The 26,834-nt window shown below is 50.5% G+C and overlaps 1 protein-coding gene across 5 annotated transcripts in view; it reads left to right on the plus strand.

The window, feature by feature from the left end:
* The window catches only part of Mgrn1 (mahogunin ring finger 1), a 53,008-nt gene that overhangs the window by 21,669 nt on the left and 4,505 nt on the right, over window positions 1-26,834 (plus strand). For 2 of the 5 annotated variants that reach the window (XM_041675826.1, XM_041675828.1), the window contains exons 2-16: window positions 662-780; window positions 1,817-1,905; window positions 2,817-2,963; window positions 5,207-5,324; window positions 9,894-9,960; window positions 10,289-10,338; window positions 12,969-13,016; window positions 14,294-14,362; window positions 15,907-16,066; window positions 18,336-18,445; window positions 20,102-20,167; window positions 21,591-21,817; window positions 23,533-23,656; window positions 23,929-23,971; window positions 25,245-25,343. In XM_041675826.1, coding sequence (XP_041531760.1) covers window positions 662-780; window positions 1,817-1,905; window positions 2,817-2,963; window positions 5,207-5,324; window positions 9,894-9,960; window positions 10,289-10,338; window positions 12,969-13,016; window positions 14,294-14,362; window positions 15,907-16,066; window positions 18,336-18,445; window positions 20,102-20,167; window positions 21,591-21,817; window positions 23,533-23,656; window positions 23,929-23,971; window positions 25,245-25,343 — 1,536 coding nt within the window. The remainder of the gene's footprint in view (window positions 1-661; window positions 781-1,816; window positions 1,906-2,816; window positions 2,964-5,206; window positions 5,325-9,893; window positions 9,961-10,288; window positions 10,339-12,968; window positions 13,017-14,293; window positions 14,363-15,906; window positions 16,067-18,335; window positions 18,446-20,101; window positions 20,168-21,590; window positions 21,818-23,532; window positions 23,657-23,928; window positions 23,972-25,244; window positions 25,344-26,834) is intronic. The other 3 variants (XM_041675827.1, XM_041675829.1, XM_041675830.1) reach the window with 2 other exon arrangements.

A 26,834-nucleotide genomic window follows, 5' to 3' on the forward strand; every position in this document is an offset into this window, starting at 1 on the left:
AGTTCTTGGCGCTCAGATTTGGGAGGCAGGGTACAGACAGTGTGAGGGTAAGAATTACGTGGGATTTCTGGAGAAGCTATGAGAAGCAGGCATCAACACTGCTGTGTGTCCCCTCACAACTCTAGAGGCCAGGAATCAGGAATCAATTTCTTCCAGTGAAGACTTGAAGGAGAATCCTTCCTTGCTCCTCTCTTGGCTTCTGGAGGACCCATTCTACCCCTGAGTGGTAGCTGCTTCCCTTCGGTCTCTGCCCGTATCTTCACCCACTTCCTTCCCTCTGTGTACACGTGTCCAGATCTCCCTCTTTCATACTTTTGTCGACACTGGGTGAGAGTTTTCCTAGTCCACTGGGGTTTCATTGTGACTAGCACACCAACAGCAACCCCACCTGTTTCCAAGGCCGGGGTATGGGGTAGAGCTTGAATGTGCCTTTGCAGTTAGGGTATGACTTACCGGACTCCTGAGGACAGTGATGTTCAAATTCAGAACTTGCTGACATCTGTGAGCAGGGAGAGGCAGGTTGTAGCGGCCAGCTGTTTACAGAAAGCAGAACCAGAACTTGAGCCTCTCAGAATGAAGCCCTGGGGCTTCTTGGTTATTCCCACAGGGTTGTGCTGAACGCCTTGTTCTAGGGACAAACATGTTCCCTTTTTTTAAGCAGGAAACTACTTTGCTTCGCACTTTTTCATGGGAGGCGAGAAATTTGACACCCCGCATCCTGAAGGCTACCTCTTTGGAGAGAACATGGATCTGAACTTCCTGGGCAGTCGTCCAGTCCAGGTGGGTCTCCACAGGGCTGGTGCTCCTGGCTGGGGTGAGTACTGGGACCATTTCAGTTGCGAGGATGAGTAGGCACCAAGTATCCCCAGATGGGGCAGGGCTGGAAGGGAGCATGTGACTTGGAGTGTGACCTGGGGCTGCCTCTGACAGACAGTCAGGATTGGGCCACTAAGGGACAGAATAGCCATTATTGAACTAGTGCATCCAGGCTGCATAGAGTTGGCGACTTCATTCTAAGCCTTTTGTCTGAGCAGAAAGAACAGCCATGTTCTGTGGAATGGTGGAAAGAGCCATGTTCCTACTAATTGCCAAGGAAACACATATTTAAGCGTATTTGTCCACTCCTTCAGTGCCCGTTTGGCAACTGGTATATGTCTAGGGCTCTCGCGTTGGGATGAAGTCAGACCCTTTCCCCATTTCTCAGATAGTGAGGATCATAAAGAAGAAAATAATAGGCAGTTGGGGGGAGGGCAAAGAGGAACAAAGAAAAAGTGAGAGGAAACGATCCTACATCCACTGGGTTGTGATAGAGAATATGGACAATCTCTGTACCTTTACCAAATTTAGTCTCTCCTTTCAAACTCCAGCACAGTGTTGCTGGCAGAAGACATAGACAGAATCAGCCATAGTTTCACGTCACCAGTTACATATATATTTATATAGCATGCACACATGTACACATGTGTTATCTTCCCAAATACTTGGGTTGGTGTTTTGTGCAGACTGTCTTTGTGGGCAGTGAGTTGTGACCTTCCATAGGAGAATGCCTGCAGAGCCTAACTGTGGCCACTTCTGAGGGTCCTGCATAGAGCTGAGAACACTGGCTGAATAACCAAGTGCTTGGTGTGGCCAGTCCCTGCCCATATTCTGGCCAAATGGCCCTGGTCTTCTGAGCAGTATGTCCAGTATCGGTTCAGCACCTCACATGGGGACCAGCGCCCAGGAATACCTGTTGGGGTCTCCCTTGATTTCCGTCTCCTAGTCTCTGCTGCTGCTTAGAGAGTCATCTCCATTGACTTATATTTTTCTCTCCTAGTTTCCCTATGTCACTCCTGCCCCTCATGAGCCAGTAAAGACCCTGAGGAGCCTGGTGAATATCCGCAAAGACTCCCTCCGACTTGTGAGGTAACTCCGCTAGTGCTGCCCTCCTGGGGACCCTGTGTGGCGCAGAGGCTCTGCTTGGTGCTTAGGAAGGGGCAGGGATATCGGGAGGGCCTGGCCTCTGTTCTCACATGCAGTCAGACTCTGTAAACAGGACCCTGAGCCATAAGCTAGAGGTTCTCCCACCCCTTGTGGTTGTGCCTACTGGGTGCCCCTGCATCTGAAGTGTGGGGGCAGGGAACACGCTCAGTTTCCTGCTGTGCATAGGGTACGTAAGGTGGCTACACTTGGGATGAGTTAGTCTGTTGCTAATAGCATGTAAATTGCTTTAAACCTAAGATATCCATACCAAGATATCCCTTATTTCTGGGAGTAGTAAGAAAGGGGAGCAGACTAGAATTGTTGTAGGAAGGTTGCTTGTTCATTTCCTGGCTGCCAGACTCATGAAATAATCACACAGAAACTGTATTATTTAAATCACTGATTGGCCAATCACTTAAGCATATTGCCAGCTAGCTCTTAAATCTAGAATTAACCCATTTCCATTATTTTATGTTTTATCACGAAGTTCGTGGCCTACTGGCAAGGTTTCAAATGACAGCTCACGTCTTTCTCCTCTGATGGCTTCATGGCTTCTCCCGGACTCTGCCTTCTTTCTCTCAAGATTCAGTTTAGTTTCCCCGCCTCGCTCTATTCTGCTAAGCCGCTGGCCGAAACAACTTCTTTATTAACCAGTGACATTCACAGCATACAGAAGGGAATCCCACATCAATGGATTATAGATCTTGTTGTGCCACAGGAACCAGGCCTCCCTCTACCTTTGCTAGCAAAGCAAACATAGCCAAGCAGCTAACTTTATGCCCTGCAGCTGTGTGGGCAGACCAGTTCTTGGTGCTATGGTTCCTGACCTGCCATCTTGTGCCCACTTTTGGTAGGTACAAAGATGATGCAGACAGCCCTACAGAGGACGGTGAGAAGCCCCGTGTGCTCTACAGTCTGGAATTCACCTTTGATGCCGATGCCCGCGTGGCTATCACCATTTATTGCCAGGCAGTAGAGGAGTTCTTGAACGGCATGGCAGTGTGAGTCCCTTGGTGTGGCACTTTGGGCTTTATGCAGGCTTTGCAGTGTCTTATGGGCTTTTCCCTTCCCTGGAGAGGGCAGTGGGCTGACAGGTCCCCAACTGCTAGTGGTGGCTTGGTCTTTCAGGTCATCAGCCTCCTCCAGAAGCCTCCATAGAGTCCCTCCTTTGGATAGAGGGATACCCAGCACCCAGAAAACTTGAAAAGATTGGGAGCTGTATGTCAGGAGTTTGGGTGGATACCACATACATGTATTTTGTTGTGTTACAATTACAGATTTGAACTTTTGGAGATTTTCTTTAAAATGAGTCTTGACAGTTTCAGGAGTTTGCAGCCTGCAACCACAGCCTGACCATAGCAGGGGCTGCCTCAGCAGGAAAGCCAGCCCTGGTCTGAGTGGCCTCACAGACGGGCAGAAAGTGTCTGTGTCCTTGCTGTGATGGAGAGGAACTTGAAAAGGCTCAGATCTAGCCCTGGGGAGTAAGGACCGAGAACGCTAGCTTGGAGTGTTTCTCAGCTCTGTGCCTTCCGATGTGATCAGTACATTCAATTGCTTGTTCCTCAGTTTCCTCAGCTGGAAATGAAGGTTGGGGAGTTAGCTCTTACATTGGTGTCCTTGACCAGCTCCCCATACATCAATGCTAGCTGCTGGTTGAGAAAAGGTTTCCCTCTAGGACTCAGGACTTGGCCCTGAGCAGCCAACAGACTTTCTCCTGAGTGGCAGTGGGCAGTTAGGACATTACTGCCTTTCCACAGTTGGTTCTTTGAGGTTCCACTGTGGCCTACACAGTGAGTTAGTGACTTAGTTACATTTACTAAGTTACTTAACAGTACTCCAGTGTATGTACTTACTGTCAAAAGGGAGTTAAGAGTGGCCAAGCCCTCCTAACAGGCTACAGCCTGAGGCAGCATAACCCACATGGTGTCCTCCTTCCCGGGCCTAGTGTGAGGACAAGTGATAATAGTCCTGTTTCTGAGTTGGCCTTGGGCACACCTGGATTTTGGGCAGGTGCCTTGGAGCTGCTCCAGAGGAAATGAGGGCCACAGTTCAGTGGGCTCCAACCCAGCCCACCCAGTTCAGCCAGTCTCTCTTGTGTCCTGTGAGGTGTGGTGACTCCCACTGCCACCAGATAGATGGACTAGATAGGTGGTCAGCTAGACGTGGCTGCTCAGAGATGCATCCTGGTAGACCTTTTCTGAGACCTGCATGAGGCCTGTTTCCCTCATAGTTTGCTGGCTTGTATATCACCACCAAATCACCAAGACAGAAACAGGAGGCTCCAGGACCCAGCCTGCAGGGATACTGTCCTGAGTTGCAGGCTAGGCAGTCCTCTGTTCCTTTCTTGCCCCATAACATCTTGTCATGAAAATTGAAATAGAGTGGTTCTGGGCTCCCACAGCTTATACCTGAAGGCCCAGGCTGCTGAGACTCTTATCCTGGACTGGCCTTTTTACTGCATCCAGGCTGGACCTCTCTGTGGGGTTCCCTCTCACACTGGCACTGACAGTAAGGACAGCAGGGATATCCCCCAGCTTCCCAGGCTCTGAATGTGGCCTTTGTCTTAGATACCCAGAGAAGCCCTGGGACAGTAAGCAGGGGTGAGGAGTGGGAATAGGATGGGTAATGGCTGCGTTCATGAATGGGGGACATCGGCTCAACTCTTGTTTTCTAATGCTCGCCTGGGGAGTGAGATGAGCTTCTGCATAAATGAAAGGATGGTCCTTGCAGCACTGTGGGGACCAGCAAGGCAGGGAGCTGGCCTGGGTCACTAGAGCAAAGCTGCAGTAGAGCAGCTGTGGGCATGCACGTGCATGGACTCTTAATGCGCAGTGCCAGGCTGGGACTGCAAAGCAGGCAGCTAGGAGCAAGCATTGGCATAGGGAGTTCTGCGCTACGATCATTCTGAAAAAGTAAACGCACTAAATGCCTTGTAGACATGTTCTTCCCATCCAGAGGGCAGCAGAGGTATTGGGCTGGCAGGAATTCTGGAAGAAATGGGCAGGACAGGGCAGCCTTGTGGTGAGCAGAGCTGGTAGTGGGAAGCACCTGTAAGAGCCAGGACCACCTGGCCAAGAGGGTTGCTTCCTATTCCTATATCTGGGATGACTGAGGCTCTCAACCCCTGTAAAACAAATGGCTGCCCGCTCAGCTAGCTATCAGATGAGTAACAGAAGGAGGTGGGAGGCTGGGTGCAGGGACCCATGGTTCCATAGGAGTCAGGTGCTTGCCTTGCTGCCTTCAGGTACAGCTGTAAGAACTCTTCTCTGCAGTCTGAGACCGTTCACTACAAGAGGGGCGTTAGCCAACAGTTCTCGCTGCCTTCTTTCAAGATTGACTTCTCCGAGTGGAAGGATGATGAGGTAACTGGGGGAGCCCCTACTTTCTCTTATTCCTTCTTTGGTTTTTCTGTCTTCTGCCTGGTACATTATACTGGGTGCCAAGGAGATTCCTCCTGGCCCTGGCACCCTGGGAATGGCCAGGTTTTTGTCTTGGGTCAGATATGCAGAGGGACTAAAGAGTAAGATGTGGGCAAGGCTTAGTGGCCACAAGTGTGGTAGTCTTGGAGGCTATAGTGCTGGGTTCTGGAAAGGTTCAGAGAGAGGTTTCCCCGTTGTCATTGTCCCCAGATAGCAGCATGACAGTTTGGAGGCTATAGTGCTGGGTTCTGGAAAGGTTCAGAGAGAGGTTTCCCCGTTGTCATTGTCCCCAGACAGCAGCATGACAGTTTAGCTGCTGTCCCTCATTGTCTTTTCCTTTTGTTTCTGAATCACACGGCGACAGCACAGCCTTTCCTCCCAGGCCTCTTGTGGGTTACAGCTTGAGTAGCTTCTGCTAGTCTTCCCTACTCCCTGCCCTTCTTTGCCTGTGGTGTCTACTTAGTTCTCTCAGAGTCTTTCTCCTCTGTCCTTATTTCTGGCAGCCACTTGCAGAGACCCTTGCCTGGGAGCCCCTTTGTGAAACTCCAAGGCTTGGATTGGTCTCTGAATATAAGAACTTGGGTGTGACTCATGCTGGTGGCAACTGCCTGGGCTCCTCCCTGTCCCAACAACCTCTTTCCATATGAGGCTTTCTTTTGTTCTATCTTAAAAATAAAACAGCCAGGTGGTGGTGCGTGCCTTTAATCCCAGCACTCGGGAGGGAGGCAGAGGCAGGCGGATCCTGTGAATTTGAAGCCAGCCTGGTATATACAGAGTGAGTTCCAGGACAGCCAAGGCTACACAGAGAAACCCTGTCTCAAAAAAAACCAAAGGGGGAAAAAGAAAAGAGTGCTGCCTCCGCTTGTAGAGGATCTGAGTTCAGATTCCTAGATTCCACAGGCCAGCTCAAGAGTCTGGCATTCTAATTCCTCCTCTGGCCTCCTGGGGGACCAGGCACTGAGCTGGTGCACAAACACACCTGCAGATCAAACAAGCAGCTTCCTCAGGCTCCCTCTGGTGGTGGAAGCCTGTCCTCTTCCATTGTCACTCACTTGGTCCAAGGCTTCTGTGTGTGCACCACAGTGCACAGCTGTGTGCAGGTTTCAGGAGGGGGTCTCTGAGGGAGCTGTGCTATGTGCAGTGCTCTGTAAGCCCTGAGATACCACAGGGAGAGGAGGACAGGACCAGATCACTGAGTGTTGTTTTCTGGGCCGAGTTCCCCCAGCACAGCTGCAGAGTACCACTGAGAATAGTACAGACTGCCTGGAGGCTACTCAGAGTGTAGAGGGCCCCATGCACTCAGGCTTCCTGTGAACTTCCAGCGTAGGATGGCGCAGGGCTCTGTTCCTCCTAGCTAGCTCACCTGTACCCAAACAAACGGTTCCTGGGCCTAGTTTATGGACCTTGTAAAGGTGGCATGTGGCCAGCGTCATCATCACCAGGATCACTCTGAATTGTTCTTCTGCAGGGGTGCAGACTCACAAGAGACCTTATCACAGAGCAAGGTGCTAGAAGTCCTAGTTTGTGGGAATTCTGCGTGGGGTAAATGCGCAGGACTTGTCCCCATATTGCTGTTCCACAGTGGCCCTGTCCAGCCTGGTGCTGTGAGCGCCCTGCATGCCACTTGCTGCTATCCCAGTCTATTGCCTGTATCTTCCTTCCGAAGGACCAGAGCAGCTGCTTCCTGCTCACAAGTCTTCCTTGACACTGTAGCCTCAACACAAAAGGAAGTGTGTTGCATTAAGCATGTTGTCCCAGGCATTGTGCTCAGCCTTGCACTAAGACTGGAGATGAGAAACAGGCTCAGGTTGAGGCTTGTTCACAGTGAATGAGCAGAGATTTCTATTGGAAGTCCTGTGTGTGGCTCCATTCCTGCACCGTGATGAAATGCCATAACCAATGACGTGGGTTCTTTTTGTGGAGGGGGGCGGGCGGGGGGTTCGAGACAGGATTTCTCTGCATAAAAGTTCTGGCTGTCCTGGAACCTACTGTGTAGACCAGGTGTGCCTCGAACTCAGAGATCTAGATCTGCCTGCCTCTGCCTCCCGAGTGTTGGGATTAAAGGTGTGCAACACTACTGCCAGGCACCATTGTAACTTTTTTTTTTTTGATTTTTCGAGACAGGGTTTCTCCGTAGCTTTTGGTTCCTGTCCTGGAACTAGCTCTTGTAGACCAGGCTGGCCTCAAACTCCCAGAGATCCGCCTGCCTCTGCCTCCCAAGTGCTGGGATTAAAGGCGTGCGCCACCACCGCCCGGCACCATTGTAACTTTTAAAGAAAGTTGGGGGCTTGCTTGCTTTTCAGCAGGTTAATTTTTGCCCATCGTGGTGGGGAGTGCAGTAACAGGCAGGCATGACACTGGGGCAGAAGCTGAGAGTTAACATCTTACCAGAAGTTTCAGGCAGGGAGGGTATGGACTTTTTAAACTTCAAAGCCCATTCCCCAGTGACATACCTCCTCCAACAACCACACCTCCTATTCCTTCCCAAAGAGTTTCACTAGTGGGACCAAGTATTCGACACTATGAACCCGGGGGAGAGGGTGTGCTCATTCAAATAACCATACCCTCCTGAAAGTTTTTTTGTAGTTTTTTGACTCCTTTTTCATCCATATTTTCAGTGGGAAATTCCCTGTGTTAAGAATTTTTTTTTGAGACAGGGTCTCTCTGTAGCCCTTGCTGTCCTATAACTCGCTCTGTAGACCTGGCTGGCCTCAAACCCACAGAGATCCACCTGCTTTTGTCCCGAGTGCTGGAATTAAAGATGTGTGTGCTTAGACCCCTCAAGCCCGGGCTGTGTGGAAGAAACTTTTCCTGTTTTATAAACAACACTAACATCCACAGCCCGCAGTGACCAGAGCTGGCCTAGGGGAGGACGTCCATGGGAGAAGTCAGTGTCGCTGGTGTAGGAGCAGCCTCATGTGGACACACAGACCTGGCCCTGGGTTTAGGTGGAGATGGTGCCCAAGCTCGTTCCTCCTGCTCACTTCACGAGGGACAGCTTTTCTGATGAGGAGAGACAGGCCTTTTTGTCCTGTGTTCCAGGCTGGTCTAGCCTGACCTTGAGGGAGAAGGGAGCTCTGTGTGCACTGAGAGCTGTGCCTCTGGCCAGTCTCCGTACACTATGTGTGCTTAGTCATCAGCCCAGGGCTCTAGGGCTCTGCTGTGAGGCTGTGGAGGTCCCGGCTAAGGTCTGCTTGAGGAGAGGGCACTGTCCCCGCCCGGATGGACAGGGCCTCGGCTGTGCTTTGTCCTGGCCCTTTCTCTCGTTGCTTCGCTTGCTTGTTCTGTGATTGGTTTGCTTTTAACTTAACTGTGCTGTGATCCACGCGCCACAGCTTGCTCATCCTCAGGATTCCATGCTTTTTAGGATGTTCACAGTTTACAAGGGTTTTTTTTTTTTTTTTAAATTTTGTTTTGGTTTGTTTGTTGGGACAGGGTCAAGTGTGTAGCTCTGACTGTCCTAGAACTCACTGTGCAGACCAGGTTAACCTTGAACTCAGGAGATCCTCCCGCCTGGGATTAATGGTGTGTACCACCAATGTTTGAGACAGGGCCTCACTGCTGAGCTCACTACCCTCTGCCTCCTGAGTAGTGGAATTACAGCTGTGCACTGTCACATCTGGCCCATCCACTTTTCTTTGAGTGACTCCTTAGTGAGAACAATGGAAATGTCTGCTGCTTCCCTGAGACACCAGGAAAGTTCTGAAGACTGCGTAGGCTGGATTAGGCTGGATTTTGTCCTCTACAGCTTCTGTCTATCAGGGAGTTGGGGACAGAGGACAACCTAGTCACAGGACAGGGAGTAGCCCACAGATGTGGATCAGGTGAATCCCAGAGTACTTCTCTGCTAGCAGGGTGCAGGGTATGAGGGCCAGGGGCGTGGGGTGAGGATGGTACCAGTTCTGGGGTTTGTAGTTCATTGGAGGGGGGCAGCTGCTGTCTTGAGAAAGGGAAGGATGAACCAAGTGGTGTCAGTCTGATTCCATCTTTGGTGGGGTTTAAGCCAGATGCTTTTCATCAAACAATTGCATAGCTAAATTTAACCCAAAACTTGGAGCTATGTCTCCAGGGGTCTGGATGACAGACTAAACGGATACATGGTAGCATTGTTCACAGTGATCACAATGTAGAAGCAGCCCACGGTTCTACTGGTGAGTGGGCAAACAATATGGCTTCCCCACCCCCTAGAATGGCTGTACAACCATAAAAAGGATTGGGATTCCAACTGAACTTGGAAAGCATGCCCAGTGAAGAAAAATCTAGTTACAAAAAGATAGACACTGAGTGATCCATTATAGCAACTGTCCAGAGCAGGCACACCCACAGTTGAGCGGTTGTCAAGGACTGAGAGGAGGAAAGTGGAGTTTCTGCTTGGAGAGCCCGTCAGGAACTGTATGGCCCAAGTGATTTAATGTCGCCGTGGCCTTGATTCCGTCTGCTCGCTCCAGTTCAGGTTGACTAATTCACTGCTTGACGTCCATGAGTCTGACCATTTTTGCCTCCTTTCTTCAGCTGAACTTTGACCTGGATCGAGGTGTGTTTCCAGTTGTCATACAGGCTGTGGTGGACGAAGGAGATGGTGAGCATTGTTGGTCTTTCCTCATCCTCTTTTTCAAGTGTGTGGGACCGGTGGGGGAGGAAGTGGGCTCCTTCTTCACGAGTCATCAAAAGGCCTCTTTTGGAAATGGAAGGCGTCTGCCACACCCCACAGAGAGGCTCGTGATGGTGGCATTGCCATGTGGACATCTTCAAAAGAGAAGGGTGAGGTGAGATGAGGGCAAGACAGGAGTGGACTCCGGGCTATGCCACTGGTTGTGACTCCTAGAAATCACTCCTGCAGGGGACAGGCAAGAGTCCCAGTCATGACCTCACTGTGGCTTCTCCTCTCTTGTCTTTCCCTGCTTCAGTTGTGGAAGTGGCTGGACATGCTCATGTGCTCTTGGCTGCCTTTGAGAAGGTAAGTGCCATCCTGGCCACCACCCTGTGGCCTGAGTGTGGGGGTCCGAGCTTGGTGCAGGGCTAAATGACAGATTCTTAGTTCCCAAGGTGCTGGTCCTAAGGCTGACTATCCTCTGGGGTTGTTAAAAGAGTTTTTAGAGTCACAGTGAGGTAGATTGTTTAGACTGAAGGACCCCTAAGAACTCACCAGCACAAGCTAGGATGCCCACAGAGAGACTCATGCCACAGACTAACTTCCCTCTTCCAGCCACCACCTCCACCAGGTTGAGTATCCTCAGGTGCCACCCTGCACTGGCCTTGCCTGGCATGTGTGTCTGCCTCACTTAGGATCTGTTCCTTTTTGCCCTCCTGCTGGCTGCAGCTTGCAGTCCAGATAGGGCTGGGGAGGCTTCCTCCCCACGGGAGGCCTTTCCTGACCCTCTGAGCAGGTATTTACTGTTCTTACTTGTGCCTGGGCAGGAGTGGCCTCTTGTCTGTCATCTCAGAGCTGGCATGGTACCTGATTTGCAGTGTAGATGCTCAGTGAACAGTGGTGGGCTGGATGAGAATCTGCCACCTGCGGTGCAACCCCAGGCACACACACATACATACATGCATACATACATACACACATACATACATACATACATACACACACACACATTCATACATACATACACACCTACATACACACATACATATATATACATACATACACATATACACACATACATACATACACACATATACACATACACACATACATATATACACATACATACATACATACATATACATGTGTGTATGTGTATACACACAAATCAAAGACCCAGATATTAATTCACACATTTTCGACCACCTGATTTTTGACAAAGAAACAAAAAATAACAAATGGAAAAAAAACATATTTAACAAGTGGTGCTTGCATTACTGGATATCAACATGTAGAGGAATGAAAATAGATCCGTATCTATCACCTTGCACAAAACTCAAGTCCAAATGGATCAAAGACCTCAACATAAAGCCAGCCACACTGAACCTCACAGAAGAAGAGAAAGTGGGAAGTACACTTGAAAACATTGGCACAGGAGACCACTTCTTAAATAGAACTCCAGTAGCACAGACTCTGAGAGAAACAATTAATAAATGGGATCTCTTGAAACTGAAAAGCTTCTGTAAAGCAAAGGACACGGTCAACAAGACAAAACGACAGCCTACAGAAGGGGAAAAGATCTTCACTAACCCCACATCAGAGGTCTGATCTCCAAAATATACGAAGAACTCAAGAAATTGGTCATCAAAAGAACAAATAATTCAATAAAAAATGGAGCATATACATATACATACATACATACATACATATATACATACATATATCACCTCACTTGTCAGAGATGTGGGTGTTACATTCCTGCTTGCTAACGCCCCCGAGACCCCACCCTCCTTCAGGCTGTTTACTATTCCTCAGCATGCAGCTAAGACTTAGCTTCAGAGCTTCAGGCTGGAGCCCAGGTCACAAGGACCCCACCAAAAATGGCCTGGGATTACTTATTTCCTATTGTGACCTCGGTCTCTGGGCTCTTCTGGGGCCAGAGGTGCAAGTGACACGAGTGAGCTGGACAGAGGCCAGCCACCTCCTGAGTACCCCATGTTTGGGTCTTGTTGGAAAAAGTGCTCCCAGCAGGATCTGGTGAGGCGGATGGCCTATCACCAACAGACATTCCATTTAGTCCTTGCAGTTTGGAGCTCAGTGAAGAAAGGCTTCTTTTTGTAGTACCACATTCTAGAAATTTCCATAAGTGCCTGTCAACTTTACTGGGCAATCCTGAGTGCTGATCTTGGTTGACTCAAAGTATAGTAACATTAATTATTGCAAAAACATTCAACTCTAAAGCCAGGCATGGTGACACATGCCTTTAATCCCAGCACTTGGGAGGCAGAGGTAGGCAGATCTCTGTGAGTTCGAGGCCAGTCTGATCAACAAGAGCTAGTTCCAGGACAGACTCCAAAGCTACACAGAGAAATCCTGTCTTGAAAATAAAAAACACAAGCCAGGTGATGGTGGCGCAAGCCTTTAATCCCAGCACTCGGGAGGCAGAGGCAGGCGGATCTCTGTGAGTTCGAGGCCAGACTGGGCTATAAGAGCTAGTTCCAGGTCAGGCTCCAAAGCCACAGAGAAACCCTGTCTCGAAAAACCAATCGATCAATCAATCAATAAATAAAGTACACACACACTCACACACAAAAACAAAAACAAAATCTCAACTCTAATACCTTAATAAACCTTTCCAGTTCTGAGCAGTCTGTTTCCATGGATATCATTAAACACGTGGTTCTATTCCATTTTGTTCTTACATTTTAGTTCTGACTGTGCTCTTGTGTCCCCTTCTCAACTGAGCCAAACCTAAGAACTCTTGTTTATTCACTCTTGCTCCATAAATACTGCCTCTGGGTAATGGAATTGGCTAGCCAATATCAGAGTGTGGCTGGGTGGCTTCAGTTTATGCATGTTGGAGACCACTCAGGATAGTTGGGTTCTGCAGGAGTGTTTGAAGAAGATGCTCCAGGTTCTGTAGAAGGCAGGCATGAGGCCATGGGCAAGAGTGCTTGGAGGGACCAATTTGAGATTAACTGTCTCTCTCCCCGCAGCACGTGGATGGCAGCTTCTCTGTGAAGCCGTTAAAGCAGAAGCAAATTGTAAGTGCCAGACATCATGGCCCTTGGGCTGCAGAAAGCACACACGACTCCGTGGGCTGTTCTTTCTGGTCATGCAGGAGCTGCCTGCCTGAGTCTGCCCTGTTGTGCTCTGGGATAATGGGGTCTGTGTTTTGAGTGCATGGGTTGTATAGCTACCCTGTGGTACAGCAACCAGTGCAGGTCCCTCCATCCTGCCCAGTTTGAACCATGGTGCATAGAATGCAGTTAGTTCATTCAGTTAGTATTTGCTAAATGAGTGGGCAGAGGAGATTAGGAAAGACAGGAAACAGAAATGTGGCAGCCGTCTCTTGCTTATACAAATTCCTGGAAATAAAGCAGCATTAGGTGAAGACTCAGTTGACTCTTTCAGCACCGGAAATGGGGAGGAATCCCAGGTACAGGGAGACTGGGAAAACTTCTCTTGGGAATCACACATTCTGTGATCCTACACAGAGCAGTTACTCCTGGTGGCCTACTTGAGCAAAATAAGAATTTAGTGGGATGCCTACTAGAACCATTTGAGACCTCGATCATGAGACTGATTGTCAGGCAGGAGCCTGTGTTCCAAGGCCATGATGAGTAATGGTCTTGTGTGTAACTACCCAAGTGCTAGAGGTCTGCTTAAAGTTAGTGTAGGGTATAGTTTGTTAGCCTTTAAAGGATGAATAGAGGGAACCCTGGCGGGTTCAGACCCTGATGATACATACTAGTGGGGCCAAAGACCCCACTGGGGGTAGGGTTTTGTTTCCTAAAATCCAGCTACCAGGATCCTGGCTTTCTGGATAGGTGCTGTGGCCCATGGAACTTTAGAAACAATTAACTTAGGGGCACTTCAGGACTGAACAGCATGAGGCCTATTGGTCAGAACTAACTGGTTAGATGTGGCTCTCATGTCTTGTGGAAAGCACAGTTGCATGACTTGCTATCTGCTACCTACAGGCAGCAGCTCTGGCCCTCTTGTGGGTGACAGAATGTGTCCAAAGTGTTTTTTCTCTGGTAATGGCAATAATTGTGGGCAGCTTGGGACCTGGCCTTCTGGGATGTATGGATGGGGGACCATTGACTTCATTCCTTGTTCCCTGTGTTGTTTGCTGACTCAGCACAGATCAGGGTTTCCTGCCTCTTTTTCCTGCCCTTCTTCAGGAGGAGGGATTCAACAGGTACCACAGACTTTCAGCCACACTGTCCCTGGAACCTGCGCCTCTGGAGGTGGTCTACGTACAGTGAGCCCACTAGTAGAGACTGACCAAACCCTAGCACATCTTTCTGCTCTCTAGGTGGACCGTGTCAGCTACCTGTTGCAGGAGATCTACGGCATCGAGAATAAGAACAACCAGGAGACCAAGGTGTGTCCTTGTGGGAAGCTAACTGAGCTCCAGGCTGGTAATATGCCTCAGGTTTTTACCTGCCTTTTAGAGGGCACATCATTGGTGATGTGCTGGGATTTCACAGGCCTGACCCAGTTCCCACAAGGTTTGATGGGAAAAATGTCTTTCCCTGGAGGTCCAGAACCCAGAGTCCATCATTTTCCCTTAATCTCCTTTTAGTAGTTAAGCTACCAGGCTTTTGGGCTGGAGAGATGGCTCAGATGTTAAGAGCACTGACTGTTCTTCCGGAGGTCCTGAGTTCAATTCCCAGCAACCACATGGTGGCTTACAACCATCTGTAATGAGGTCTGGTGCCCTCTTCTGGCCTGCAGGCATACATGGAGGCTGAACACTGTGTACATAATAAATAAATATATCTTTAAAAAAAAAAGCTACCAGGCTTTTGTGTGTCTGACTGACTACCCGAGAAACAGCGATTCCAGCAAGAATGATTTATTTCAGCTCACAGTTTTACAAGTATCAGTCCATGGCAGGGAAAGTGAGGTGGAGCAAAGTAGCTCATATCATGGCAGCTAGGAAGCAGAAGAGATGGAGAGGGCTAGACCCAATCTACTTGCCCCCGCAGAACCTGCCATTAGTGACCTACTTCTCCAGGGAGGTCCTCCTTCCCAGAGTTCCTGGAACCTCCTTTAACAGCTGGGTTTCAGATCCTCCAACCCTAAGTCTTTTAGAGGGACACTTCATTACCCCAACCACAGCAGAAGACAGCAGTTTTGGAATGTTTTGTCCTCTCCCGGCAAGTAGGCCAGCATCCTGTTAAGTCACTAAATTGTCAGATCATATTTTTGGCTGTGAGCCATCTGTCATTTATTTGTTTTTTCAAGACTGGTTCTCCCTCACTGTGTAGCGTTAGCCCTGGAACTCACTCTGTAGACCAGGCTGGCCTCAAACTCAAAGACATCCTCCTGCCTCTGCCTCCCAATTGCTAGGATTAAAGGTGCACACCACTGTGCCGCGTTAGCCATCACTGGTTTCTATGGCAGCTACTTGGTGCTGCATCCATAGCTCATAAGTAGCCCCAGACGGTGTAAAGATAATTAAATGTGGCAAATTAAATGTGGCAGTGTTCCAATAAACAAGCAGGTCCGGTTAACCCAGTTATGTTTAAGGCATTTGCTCATTCACTTTTCAGGTCCTGGTGTGCTTTCTGAAAGCTCATATAATGAAAGTATTTCCAAGTTAGAGCTGCTCCATGATTTTGGCTGAACAGACAGCCCCGGCTGTTGTAAAGACGTGTTTCAGTGCAGTCCCTCCTTTCTCTGCTTCTAATAACAGAGTCATCATGTTTGCGGTTGGGAGAGTAGGGTTCTTCCCCTCCACGTGAGCTTGGTGCTTCCCCCTTGGTGTTTGCTCTGCTGTGCCCTGACACCTCCTACTCCCTTTGCCACACAGTCCCTGGGGATGGTGCCACACGGAGACACAGGAGGGCCTGCTCCAGGCAGCATCAGGCCCACCTTCAGGCTCTTGTGAAGCCACTGACACACAGGTCCTTGTCTCCACAGCCTTCCGATGATGAGAACAGTGACAACAGCAGTGAGTGTGTGGTGTGCCTGTCAGACCTGCGGGACACGCTGATCCTGCCCTGCCGCCACCTGTGCCTTTGCACTTCCTGTGCTGACACGCTGCGGTACCAGGCCAACAACTGCCCCATCTGCCGGCTGCGTGAGCATTACCCGGGGCCCTGTTGTGAAAGATGCAGGAGCCAGTTTGGGGACCACCACTCCCTATTGCACGAGAAATAGAAACTCCATGAGTTTTTCATGCAAGGCATGATGTTAATCCTTCTGTCTCCAGGACAGGGAAAGCTAGAAGACACAGAAGTGCTCCAAGGCAGATTCAGCTCTGAACAAAATCTATTGTTAAGGTTTCGTAGGAACTATTTTTGAAAATCTTACAGTGAGTTGAAAGCATAAAATTGTGTTGGGTGGTGGTCAGGTTGTCTGCCAACATTGTGGACTCTGAAGAAACTCACCCAAGCTCATGGCTAGTAAAGTATCAGAAATGGCTTCTTCATTCAGAAATGGTGGGGTTTTGGCTACTGCTCCCGATCCCATTATAGTCATTGTCCCCTAAGAGTTGGGTGTGTGTCCATCTAATGTGTGAGTTTGCACTGTGGCAGTTCCATTGGGTCACAGGACAGGTTGCACATACAGATAAGGACAATATAGTGCCTAGACTGGGTTTCTCAGTGTCCAGGGGAGACCTAGCCTAGGTAGGACAGGGGACCATAGGTGGGACTGGCTTGGGCAGTTCATAGCTCTTTTTTCAAGGGAAGTAGACAGTGTTCCAGCCTAGATTTCTGCAGGTTTGGTAACCACTTGTGACAAAGGAGAGGTCCTTTTCTTTCATAGGTGGTCCCCAGTGAATAGGGAGGTACCCAGTGAACAGGGTGGCCAGGACCTGCATCTTTCTGGAACAATCCTTTCAGCACTACCCCTTTGTGAACCTACCGTCCTGAATACACAGAGCTAGCTGTTTAGGGTGTCCCTTTGTGAACCTACTGTCCTGAATACACAGAGCTGTTTAGGGTGTCCCTTTGTGAACCTACTGTCCTGAATACACAGAGCTGTTTAGGGTGTCCCAAGGCCTCACTACAGGCCTCAGCCTGGGCGAATTTTCCCTGCTAGTGAAGCTGAGCACCTCTACCCAGTTTGCCGTGTCCTGGAGTAGTCTGGGAGTGTTGGTGGGATCCAGAGGTCAGACAGGGCTGGAGCAAGTATGTGCCCTAGGCTAGACTGTATATAGAGAGCATGACTTCAGTTCCACCCCTCAATGCGCAGCATTCCTCACCTAGCTGCTGTGTATCCAAGTATGGATGGTTGTGGAGACATGAGGCTGTTGTAGGAACCCCAGATGAACATACAGACTGTGTGTGTGGGGCATGTTTTTTTTTTTTTTTGTTTGTTTGTTTTTTTGTTTTGTTTTTCAAGACAGGGTTTCTTTGTGTAGCTTTGGAGCCTGCCCTGGAACTTACTTTGTAGACCAGGCTGGCCTCGAGCTCACAGAAATCCGCCTGCCTCTGCCTCCCTAGTGCTGGGATTAAAGGTGTGAGCTACCACTGCCCTGCTAGCTGTGTGTTTTTGTGTCCAGTGCTGGAAGCAGATGGGAAGCTGCAGAACAAACCATAAAAGTGATGGGTTATGGTCAGGATAGCCGCTTTGTGTAAGGCTGAGGTCGGAAGACTGGGAAGAAAGGGCCTTGGTGTAGGACCTAGAATGTACCAGAACTTACTGCAGGAACCAGGACCTGCCACTGGGCCTCTGAAATCTTCATGTGTGCCATGACTTCAAGTTGGGGTCCTCAAATAGGAGGTGGAGACGGAAGCTTCCCATCACAGACCCAGGTGTCACTGGCCTTGTCCTTCAGAGAGAGTGGGAATCGTACTGAAAAATGTAGATGTGGCTAGAAGTGCCAGTGTCCTGTGCCTGCTGATTCCTCAGGGTGCAGGCTGACTTGTGGCACATTTGTCACAGGTTCATGGCTTCACCTTTACTCACTGTGTCTTAGGAATGTAGCCTGGTTTCCTGCTGGGCCACTCTTGTGAGTAGAACTGGCACTAGGAGATGACCTCTGTCCTAATTTGTCAGTTGTCTCTGTGATAGACATTGCACTTCCCTGCCCCTGTTCTGCCTTCTGAAGAACTCACAGGCAGGAGCCTGTAGTCAGGAGATCTCTGTGGTCCGTGAGTGGTGGCCACAGCCACTGTGACTTAAGCAGAGGTCCTTAAACAGCTGTTGATCTTTAGCTGCCCACCCTAGAAGCTGCCCAGGACTCCCATCTGCTAAGGATCCCCTCTGCCTCTGATTTGGAAACATGTTCCTTGTTCCTGGGCACTGTGAGCGGCAGTGTCCACAGTCTAGACTGTCCATCCATGCCTCTGAAGACTCTGTCCTTGTTCTCTTGTCTCTCTCTCTCTCTCTTTCCGCCACAGCATTCCGAGCTCTCCTGCAGATCCGGGCTGTTCGGAAGAAGCCAGGGGCCCTGTCTCCCATCTCCTTCAGCCCTGTCTTGGCCCAGAGTGTGGACCATGATGAGCACTCTGTAAGTGCCTTTCCTCCTCCTTCAGCTTGCCTGCTAGGCAGGCATGGCTCCCACAGCAGCCTATGAGGTATTAATCATGGACCAGGCTCTGCTGGGCAAGGGTGGGACCTCTGAGCTGAATGTTTGCCAGCATTTCCACTGTTGCTTTAGGCGATGCTGTCTGGAGGGCACCTATATGTTACTGCCTGTGGGCTGGCTTCAGCCTCAGTCTGGAGGCTCTCTCCATAGACCCACTGTCTACGTAGATTTTGCTTCAGGCAGACCAGAAAGGTCTTGTCAATTAAAGGGTGGAAAGAGCAAGACATAAATGAAGAGATAAGACTCGGGCAGAAGTGCTCAGAGAGAGGGAGAGATGCCTAGAAATGGGTGGAAGTCTGCAGAAAGCTGCGGCAGTTAGAGAGCGAGGGAGAGCCCAGTCTTGGCCACGGCCTTCTTGGGTTCCCATGTTATCTGTTTCAGGGACCACAGACTTTTGAAGGTCTTGCCTCCACTTTAAGAGGTAAGAGCAATAAGCCCTGTGGCCTGACATCCAGGGGCATAGTCTTTGTTCCTGGAAGGCCTGCTTTATTTATTTACAATTAGCAAGTCCCCAGATGCGATGTACTCTCACAGTGGATTTCTGAAAACTGGGCCAACATGTTTGTTTGATTTATCTTTCTGAGACAGGGTTTCTCTGTGTAGTGCTGAGTGTACCGGAACTTAACTCTGTAGACCAGGATGGCCTTGAACTGTTGATTCTGCGTGTCTCTGGTTGCTAAGTGCTGGGATTAAAGGCGTGTACCACTGTAACTGCCTTATGTCAACATTTAAAAGCCTACAAGGGACCCATGAAATGCAGATTTTTGGCTTTTCTTTCAAAAACTGAGGTTGTGCTCAGACACTTGGACTCGAGGTGTAGAATCCCCACTCCGGTGGGTCGTCCCCTGCCACACACAAGGGCTGCTGAGAGACCTGTGCCTTCTAGTGTACTAGGACACTCGCCAACCATGTGCTTGCTGGCTGCAGGAGAGACGGCCTGAGGTGGGAATGCCCAGTGAAAGCGGGGATCTGAGTGTCGCAGAGACCCCATTCGTGCTCAGCAGTGCAGGGGCTGCTTGTTGCTTTTGTCCTGGTGGTTGAGGGCCAGATAGGTCCCTTCCTGTTGGCCCTCTTATCCTGAGTGAGCCAGTTACTGGGTGGGTGTAATCTTGATTTGTAATTAGCCAGGAACTCTAATCTATCTGGGAACCACCTGCCTTTTGCAGGGTTTGAAGTACTTAAGTTGTTAGTGGGTTCTTGTTCTCTGCCACCTGCCCTGTGAAGTGCCCAAATGTGGTCTCCAGAGAATCTTTAGGGTAATGGCGAGCCTGAGAGCCTAGCCACTCTCAGGTCACCTTGGCTGGAGCCCCAGACCATGAACAGGCTGGGCTGAGGTTAGGCTCCTCTCTGAGTGGGCACACTACAGGGCTCCCAGGAACTGGGTATTGATGTGCAGGCAGCCTGCACAGGGCCTCATGCAGAATTCTTCTTGTGTTGAGTGTGGTCTTAAGGTCAACCATAGTTATAGAATTCCTGGGCGTGCATGGAGGGCAGTAAACCAGAGGCCCGCCTCGCCTCACCAGTCCCCATGCCATGTGGAGGTAGAAGTTGTAAAACATGTGATTTTTATTTTGACAGTGTCCCTTTAAAAAATCAAAGTCGCACCCTGCCTCCCTGGCCAGCAAGAAACCTAAAAGGGAAACAGTAAGTGTGTTTGGTCATATAGCTCTCTTTTTGCCCCAGACCCTGTTTTTTAAACCAACAAGTGTGGGAGGTCATTTTAACCCCGGCTACTCTGTTTAACACACTTTGTCAAATCCGCTCTCCTAGTCCCGGTGCCCCTGCCCAGGAAGGGAGTTTTGTGGACCAAGCAAAGCCGAAGGTCTGTTGGCGCAAAGCCAGTTCTTTGGTGTTGGTGCCAGGTGGTGGCCAACCTCAGGCACTGCCCTTCTCGCCAGCTTTGCTCGCCGTGGCTTCTGAGTGCCCTGTTTCCCTTTTTTTTCTTGCTGGCAGTGGAATGGATGTTGAAGGTGGAACTGGTATTCGCTGCTCCTTTTTGCACATGGCACCCCCCTGCATGCTTGTCCGTCTTGCACCCCTGGCTGGCTGTATCTTCAAGTTTGACTCTTTGGGCCAAGGACTCTGGTTTTCTGACATTTTCCCTGCACCCCCGGGATCAGACAGGGAGATCAAAAGTCAGGTAGCAGCCAGGCTGGACCTCTTCCTGGAGTTTTGCTGGCCTGGCAAGAGCCTGTTGAAAGCTAGTGTAACTATTGTAGCTGAGGGAAGGAGCTTGGCAAGCAGCTGAGTCTGTCCTTTGCGGAGGGTGTGGGGCTGGGGGCCATGGTTCATCTTTAAGTTGAAGGCATGTGGGAATAGGTGAGAGTTAGCCAGAGGACTAAGACCCACCACCAGTCTGGCGCACACCACGTTCCCTAGGGGTGCCGCCCCATCCTGTTATCCACAGCGCCAAGGGCGGGCAGGCCAGAGCTTCCTGTAGGAAGCACTTAGGAGCCCTGCTCCTCTAACTTGGTTTGTGAGAGCCTATGGGAGCAATACAGCACAATCCTACAGCACTCCATGGCCTGACAGTTCTCTGGAAGCTGGGCACGTTCCTTCTCCCTTAACCCCTGTCAAATCCATCTATTCCTGATGTGGGGCTATGGTAGCCACACTCCTACTGACACCCTGCTTGGGGTCCCCGGAGGCCGCATTCCCCTGGCCCAGGGCAGCACTGGTGATGCTCTCCTGCCTCTGGCATGGCTCTGCTCTGCCTGCTCCTGAGTTCTCTTGCTGTCACTAACCCCTCACACTTTGACTTCTGCAAGCTGGGAACAGCAGCTGTGTAAGGGCTTGGCAATGACGGAGACAGTGGCTTTTGTGGGCCTTGCTGATCATCTGGGTATTGGGTGTGTGCTGAAGCTGGTGGCTGAGGGACTCCTCAACAGGATAGCTTCCACTTTGCAAGGTAGCTTTTGACAGGAATTGGGACTTAAGTCCCTGGAAGGTGGCATGAGCAAGACACAGTCAGCAAAGCAGGTCTGGGGGAGAATGCTCCATTTCTGGGGCTTCATGCCTGTGGGCAAGGAGCCTGGCTGGGCCCTCCTCATTGGCTTTGTCCCCACAGAATTCTGACAGTGTCCCACCCGGCTATGAGCCCATCTCCTTACTCGAGGCACTCAATGGTCTACGGGCTGTCTCCCCGGCTATCCCATCAGCTCCCCTCTATGAAGAAATCACCTACTCAGGCATCTCGGATGGTCTGTCCCAGGCCAGCTGTCCTCTCTCTGGACTCGATCGAGTCATAGAAAGCGGCCTACAGAAGGGAAAGCCACAGAGTAAATCTCCGGACAGGTAAGGCCAGTGCCCAGTCTGCCTTGGTGAGGTGTGTTATCACATTGAGTGAAAGGGTGTTTTCTGCTGGCGGTGCGGCTGCTTATGTGTGCGTGTGAGAGAGACTGGTGAGGTTTATTGGTGGTTTTACAGAACTTCATGATGCATGATCACTGGGACTCAAAATGTCCAGCAACAGGTCAGACCCTTCTCTAGTTGATGACAGCCAGCAACACTGAGCAGAACAGTACATCAGACATCAGGAACAGTGCTGGGCTGAGGCTCCTAGTGCCCCCAAGACAACTGTTGAGCCATCTCTCCAGCCCTCCCCACTCCTCTTGCTGGACATGTCGGGTGGTAAGGAGCCCCCAGGCCTCTGCTTAGTCCTTATCATGCCACTGCTGGACAGAAAAGTAAAGCAAGGTTCAGGTCTGACATCTAGGGAATGTCCAAGACCATTGCATACATGTGTGTGTGTGTGTGTGTGTGTGTGTGTGTGTGTGTGCGTGTATTTTATTTAGTTCGTTTATATAAGGCAGGGTTTCTCTGTGTGTCCTTGGATGTCCTGGAACTAGCTCTGTAGCCTCTGCCTCCTGAGTGCTGGGATTAAAGGCACGTGCCACTGTGCCTGGCAGTTTTATTATTTTTGGTTCTTCTGAGATACTCTCATGCAACCTAGACTGGCTGACCTAGAAGCCCTGATCCTCCTGCTTCTACCTCCTTAGTCACCACTATATTTTTTTTTTAATTATTTATTATGTGTATAACATTCTGCTTCCGTGTGTGCCCACACACCAGAAGAGGGCGCCAGATCTCATTACAGATGGTTGTGAGCCATCATCTGGTTGCTGGGAATTGAACTCGGGACCTCTGGAAGAGTAATCAGTGCTCTTAACCTCTGAGCCATCTCTCCAGCCCCTGAGCTATATTTCTTTTGCGAACTTGAATTCTTTTAATGACTGGATGATTTGGTGTTTAGAGTACAACTTTTTGTGCTTTTCTCTGCCCAAGTTATTAATCTGTCAAGAGTTGGGTTTTGTGTATCTGGTTGTTTCTGGAGTTTGTCCGAGGGCCGTGTGCATGCCAGCCCAGTGCTCTGCTGCAGAGCTGAGGGCCGTGTGCATGCCAGCCCCGTGCTCTCTCTGCTGCAGAGCTGAGGGCCGTGTGCATGGCAGCCCAGTGCTCTGCTGCAGAGCTGCACCTTCATCTTTGGCACCACAAGGGTCCTCTCTAGTAGCACGTTCCTCAGGCTGGCCAAGAGTCAGGCTTGCTCACTTGGACACTAGCATGGGGTGGCCAGTCTGACTGTGCTGACTTCCTTAGGAGACAAGTAAAAGAAAGGTATGTGTTCTGCAAGCTGCCCAGGCCCCTATACTATGAGTACATAGCAGAACAACTCCAGAGACATACAGTCCCTTCTGCTGTTTGCCTGGGCTCAATGTGTCCCTTCTAGTATCAGGCTGTTAGGCCTGTGCTGGTATCTGTGGGGGTGGGAGGTTGTTGGGCAGGTCCACTTCTCTGGTTGTTCAGGCCTGTGCTGAAGTTCACCTCTCCTTGGGGAGCCTCTGTTGGTCAGGTCTGTGTTTTTGAATCTGTGCAGAGATGCCACCTCTCCCCAAAGACCTCTTTCACATGTCTCCAAGTATGCATATGCAAAGGCTGCTGGCCCAGTGTGGCTTTGGCAGGATTGTGTTCCTAATGTAGCCGTTCTACAGCACTACCTCCTTCCTCTCCAGCACCCTGCGGTCTCCATCATCCCCCATCCACGAGGAGGATGAGGAGAAGCTTTCAGAGGACTCGGATGCTCCTCTCCCACCGAGCGGTGTGGAACTTGTGCTGAGGGAGAGCAGCTCCCCTGAGGTGAGGCTTGCTTCTGGTGAGGCCCTGGCTGGTCCTCTAAGCACTGCCACAATGTGATGTCACAGCAGACAAGTCAGTGTCCTTGACTATGGTGCCCTGTGGAGGAGTCACTTTGAGGGCTTATAAGCAAGCCCACATGTGATGCCTAGCCCCAGTGACATCCTTGTGTCCTGGGTGGCAGCTGCCGCCCACTGCCCTTAGCCTAGTCTCAGGAATTTGGCCCCTTTGGCCTGAGGATGTTTTCACAAAAGCCTTTCCTCTTTGTCTCCTAGAGTTTCGGAACAGAGGAGGTGGATGAGCCGTCCCTAAAGCAAGGTGAGCCCCTTCTCCCAGGTCTATCCTCACACCCTTGGTAAACTTTGAGTCCTGGCTAGGGACAGTCTCCTGCCCCAGCTCTTTCCTTCAGAGACTTGAACGGTCAGTGTACAGGGGTGGTGGTAAGGGCATTGTGTCACTGGCCAGCACCTCGTGTGTGTTCAGGAAGGGCTGCCCAGGTGTGTGAGTTATTTGCCCTGGTGTGTTTTGAAGTTGCCTTACTATCTCTTTTCCTGATGAATTGAGGACAGCTGGTATCTCCTTACCTCTCTATAGTGGAGGGCTTAATGGCCTAGGCTTCCCCCACTCCTCTTTTTTTTAATATTTATTTATTTATTATGTATACAATATTCTGTCTTTGTGTATGTCTGAAGGCCAGAAGAGGGCACCAGACCTCATTACAGATGGTTGTGAGCCACCATGTGGTTGCTGGGAATTGAACTCAGGACCTTTAGAAGAGCAGGCAATGCTCTTAACCGCTGAGCCATCTCTCCAGCCCCCCTCCCCACTCCTCTTGCTGGACATGTCGGGTGGTAAGGAGCCCCCAGGCCTCTGCTTAGTCCTTATCATGCCACTGCTGGACTTCTGTAAAGTAAAGCAAGGTTCAGGTCTGACATCTAGGGAATGTCCAAGACCACTTGACTAGGACATGGCTCAGCTGACAGTGAGGTCCAGAGAATGGTGATGTCTTTCTCCACCCGTGCAGCTGCTGTGTCGTGCCCTGCTGAGCAGTTCCCCCATGAGGCCCACTTGCAGGGGGCTGGCACCCTGGGAGTGAGGGAAGTGGCCCTTGTGGAGCAGTGTGCTGTGTCTTTAGCCCCTCTAGCCTGACCTTATATTTCTGTCTTCTATCTCAAGCAGGGAGGACCTCAGCTTCCCACCTAGTGCCTAGGCTCCTCCCATCCTCTGAGAGTTCTTTACCTAGGCAGAAGAGTCACCTGTAGGAAACAGGAATCAGGAATGCAGGCTCAAGCTGTTGAGGAATTATGTGGAGCAAAAGTAGCCATGGTTCTCAGGGCTGCTTCAGAAGTCTGCCCTACAGCCCACCACCACTCAGGGTCATGGGGCCACTCCTGACTGCTCAGTTTCAAGGAAAAGCAAAAGAGAGCTACCACCTGGCCCCAGCCAGATTGTTTTTGAAATGAAAGAAAGAAATCTTCCCACCTCATGGATGTGCTCCTCACTGTGGTTCCTGGAGTCCCTGCGGTCAGAGTGGACCATAGGGACCTGGCCCTGCCTGTGCAGCCTCATCTCTCTCCTCTACCTGCTGCAGGGAGCCGAGTGCCCTCTATTGATGATGTCCTGCAGGATGGCAGCCCCCAGCACCATGGTTGCAGCCAACCAGTCCCTCCTGCTGACATTTACCTACCAGGTAATGGCACCAAGTCTCGTATAGACATTTGGGCAGAGCCTACCTCTGTCTCTGAGGGTAGGGGAAGGAAAGGGGAGTCTTGAGTGAGACCTGTTGTGCCCCTTCAGAGTCCAGGGCATCTCTCTGACTCTAAGCTGTACTCTGCTAACCCCGCAGCAGGGCTCAGGCCAGGCTTAGTCTGCCTTCTGCCTTCCTGCAGCCCTAGGGTTCTTTCCCACCCTGAGCTTGGACTGAGGAAGGCAGGACAAGCTATTTGCCAAAATACTAAGTCCTTTCTCTGGCTGCTGCCTGTGGAGGCCCAGGGAGGCCAGTCTTGCTCTGCTGAGGTTGCAGTCTGCCTTCCTCTGTGGACCATGCCTGTGGCTTACCTAGGCCACTGCCCAGGTGTACAGCAGCTCATTCCAGCCAGGACAGAGCACTGGACTTGTGGGGGTCTATTGGTTGGGCCACAGGCAGTGGGCTAGGGACTTACTGCTCTTTTCTAAAGGTTCAGGCACAAGCTATCACTTAGTTCGTCTGCTGTCTGTTCTTTTAGGATGAAGTTCTCAGCTTTACACTTGGGGTTCACACTTGGGGCTCCAAATCTTGGTTATAAGTGGGTCTTTCAAACTTACAACTGCTTTGGTCCTGGGAATCCTGATAAACAGCTGTTGCACCTTCTGAGACTGGTTCTTAGAGCAGCCTTGTAAGGAGATGGGCTACTCCACGTGTCAGGGAAACTCCTTTGCTCCCTGCTTGGCCCTGAGGTCAGTGTTGCTCACTTTTCCAGGGCCACGTGGTACTGGGTGATTGTGACACCCTTTGATGAAAAGGGCCTCTGTCTCCTGAATGTGACGTGACCCATAGATTGGGAACATGGGTCGTGAGGTGTGGGAGAGTAGCTATGGGTCCTTACCGGAAGCATGTTTGGGAGCAGCATATCCTAAAGGGCACAGTTGCAGTATGTTCCTTGGAAGCACCTCAAGTACCCATCTTTATTGTAAACTTGGCTAAGCAGGAATTTGGGGGAGGTCTCTGGGTCTCTTGAGTTACCAGTATGAGCTTTGCTCCTGCAGGTGGACCTGAAAGCACAGAATACTTTATTCCCTCTGTGGCCTGCAGTACATCAGGACTGGTCACAGAGATAACTGTAGGCAAGGGTCTCAGGCCTCGTTTAAGTGTACCAAGTAGGAGGGAGGCAGTCAGCTGGAGAGGGTTCTGCACAGTGACTGCTTCCAGATCCTAGCTGCTCTCCGAGAACCACCCCTGTAAAGGCTTGCCCATGACAGAAGGCCAGCTTGCTGTCCCTGCACATCTTGTTGACGCTACCATTGATGTGTTCAGCGCTGGGGTGTGGGGAAGGAGTTTGTATGGTGGCTTTACACCTGCATGTTTTTCCTTACACAATGGCACCTACCGTCTGTTCTCCTGGCTCTTGTCAGAGGAGGCTGCATATCTTCATCTTGGTGAAGAGCACACATGCAGCACTTCTGACACTGGCACCACCACCTC

This window comes from Microtus oregoni, unplaced genomic scaffold, assembly GCF_018167655.1.
Source record: "Microtus oregoni isolate MIOR12 unplaced genomic scaffold, Mior012 000027F_ref0000203, whole genome shotgun sequence".
NCBI classification, from domain to species: domain Eukaryota; kingdom Metazoa; phylum Chordata; class Mammalia; order Rodentia; family Cricetidae; genus Microtus; species Microtus oregoni.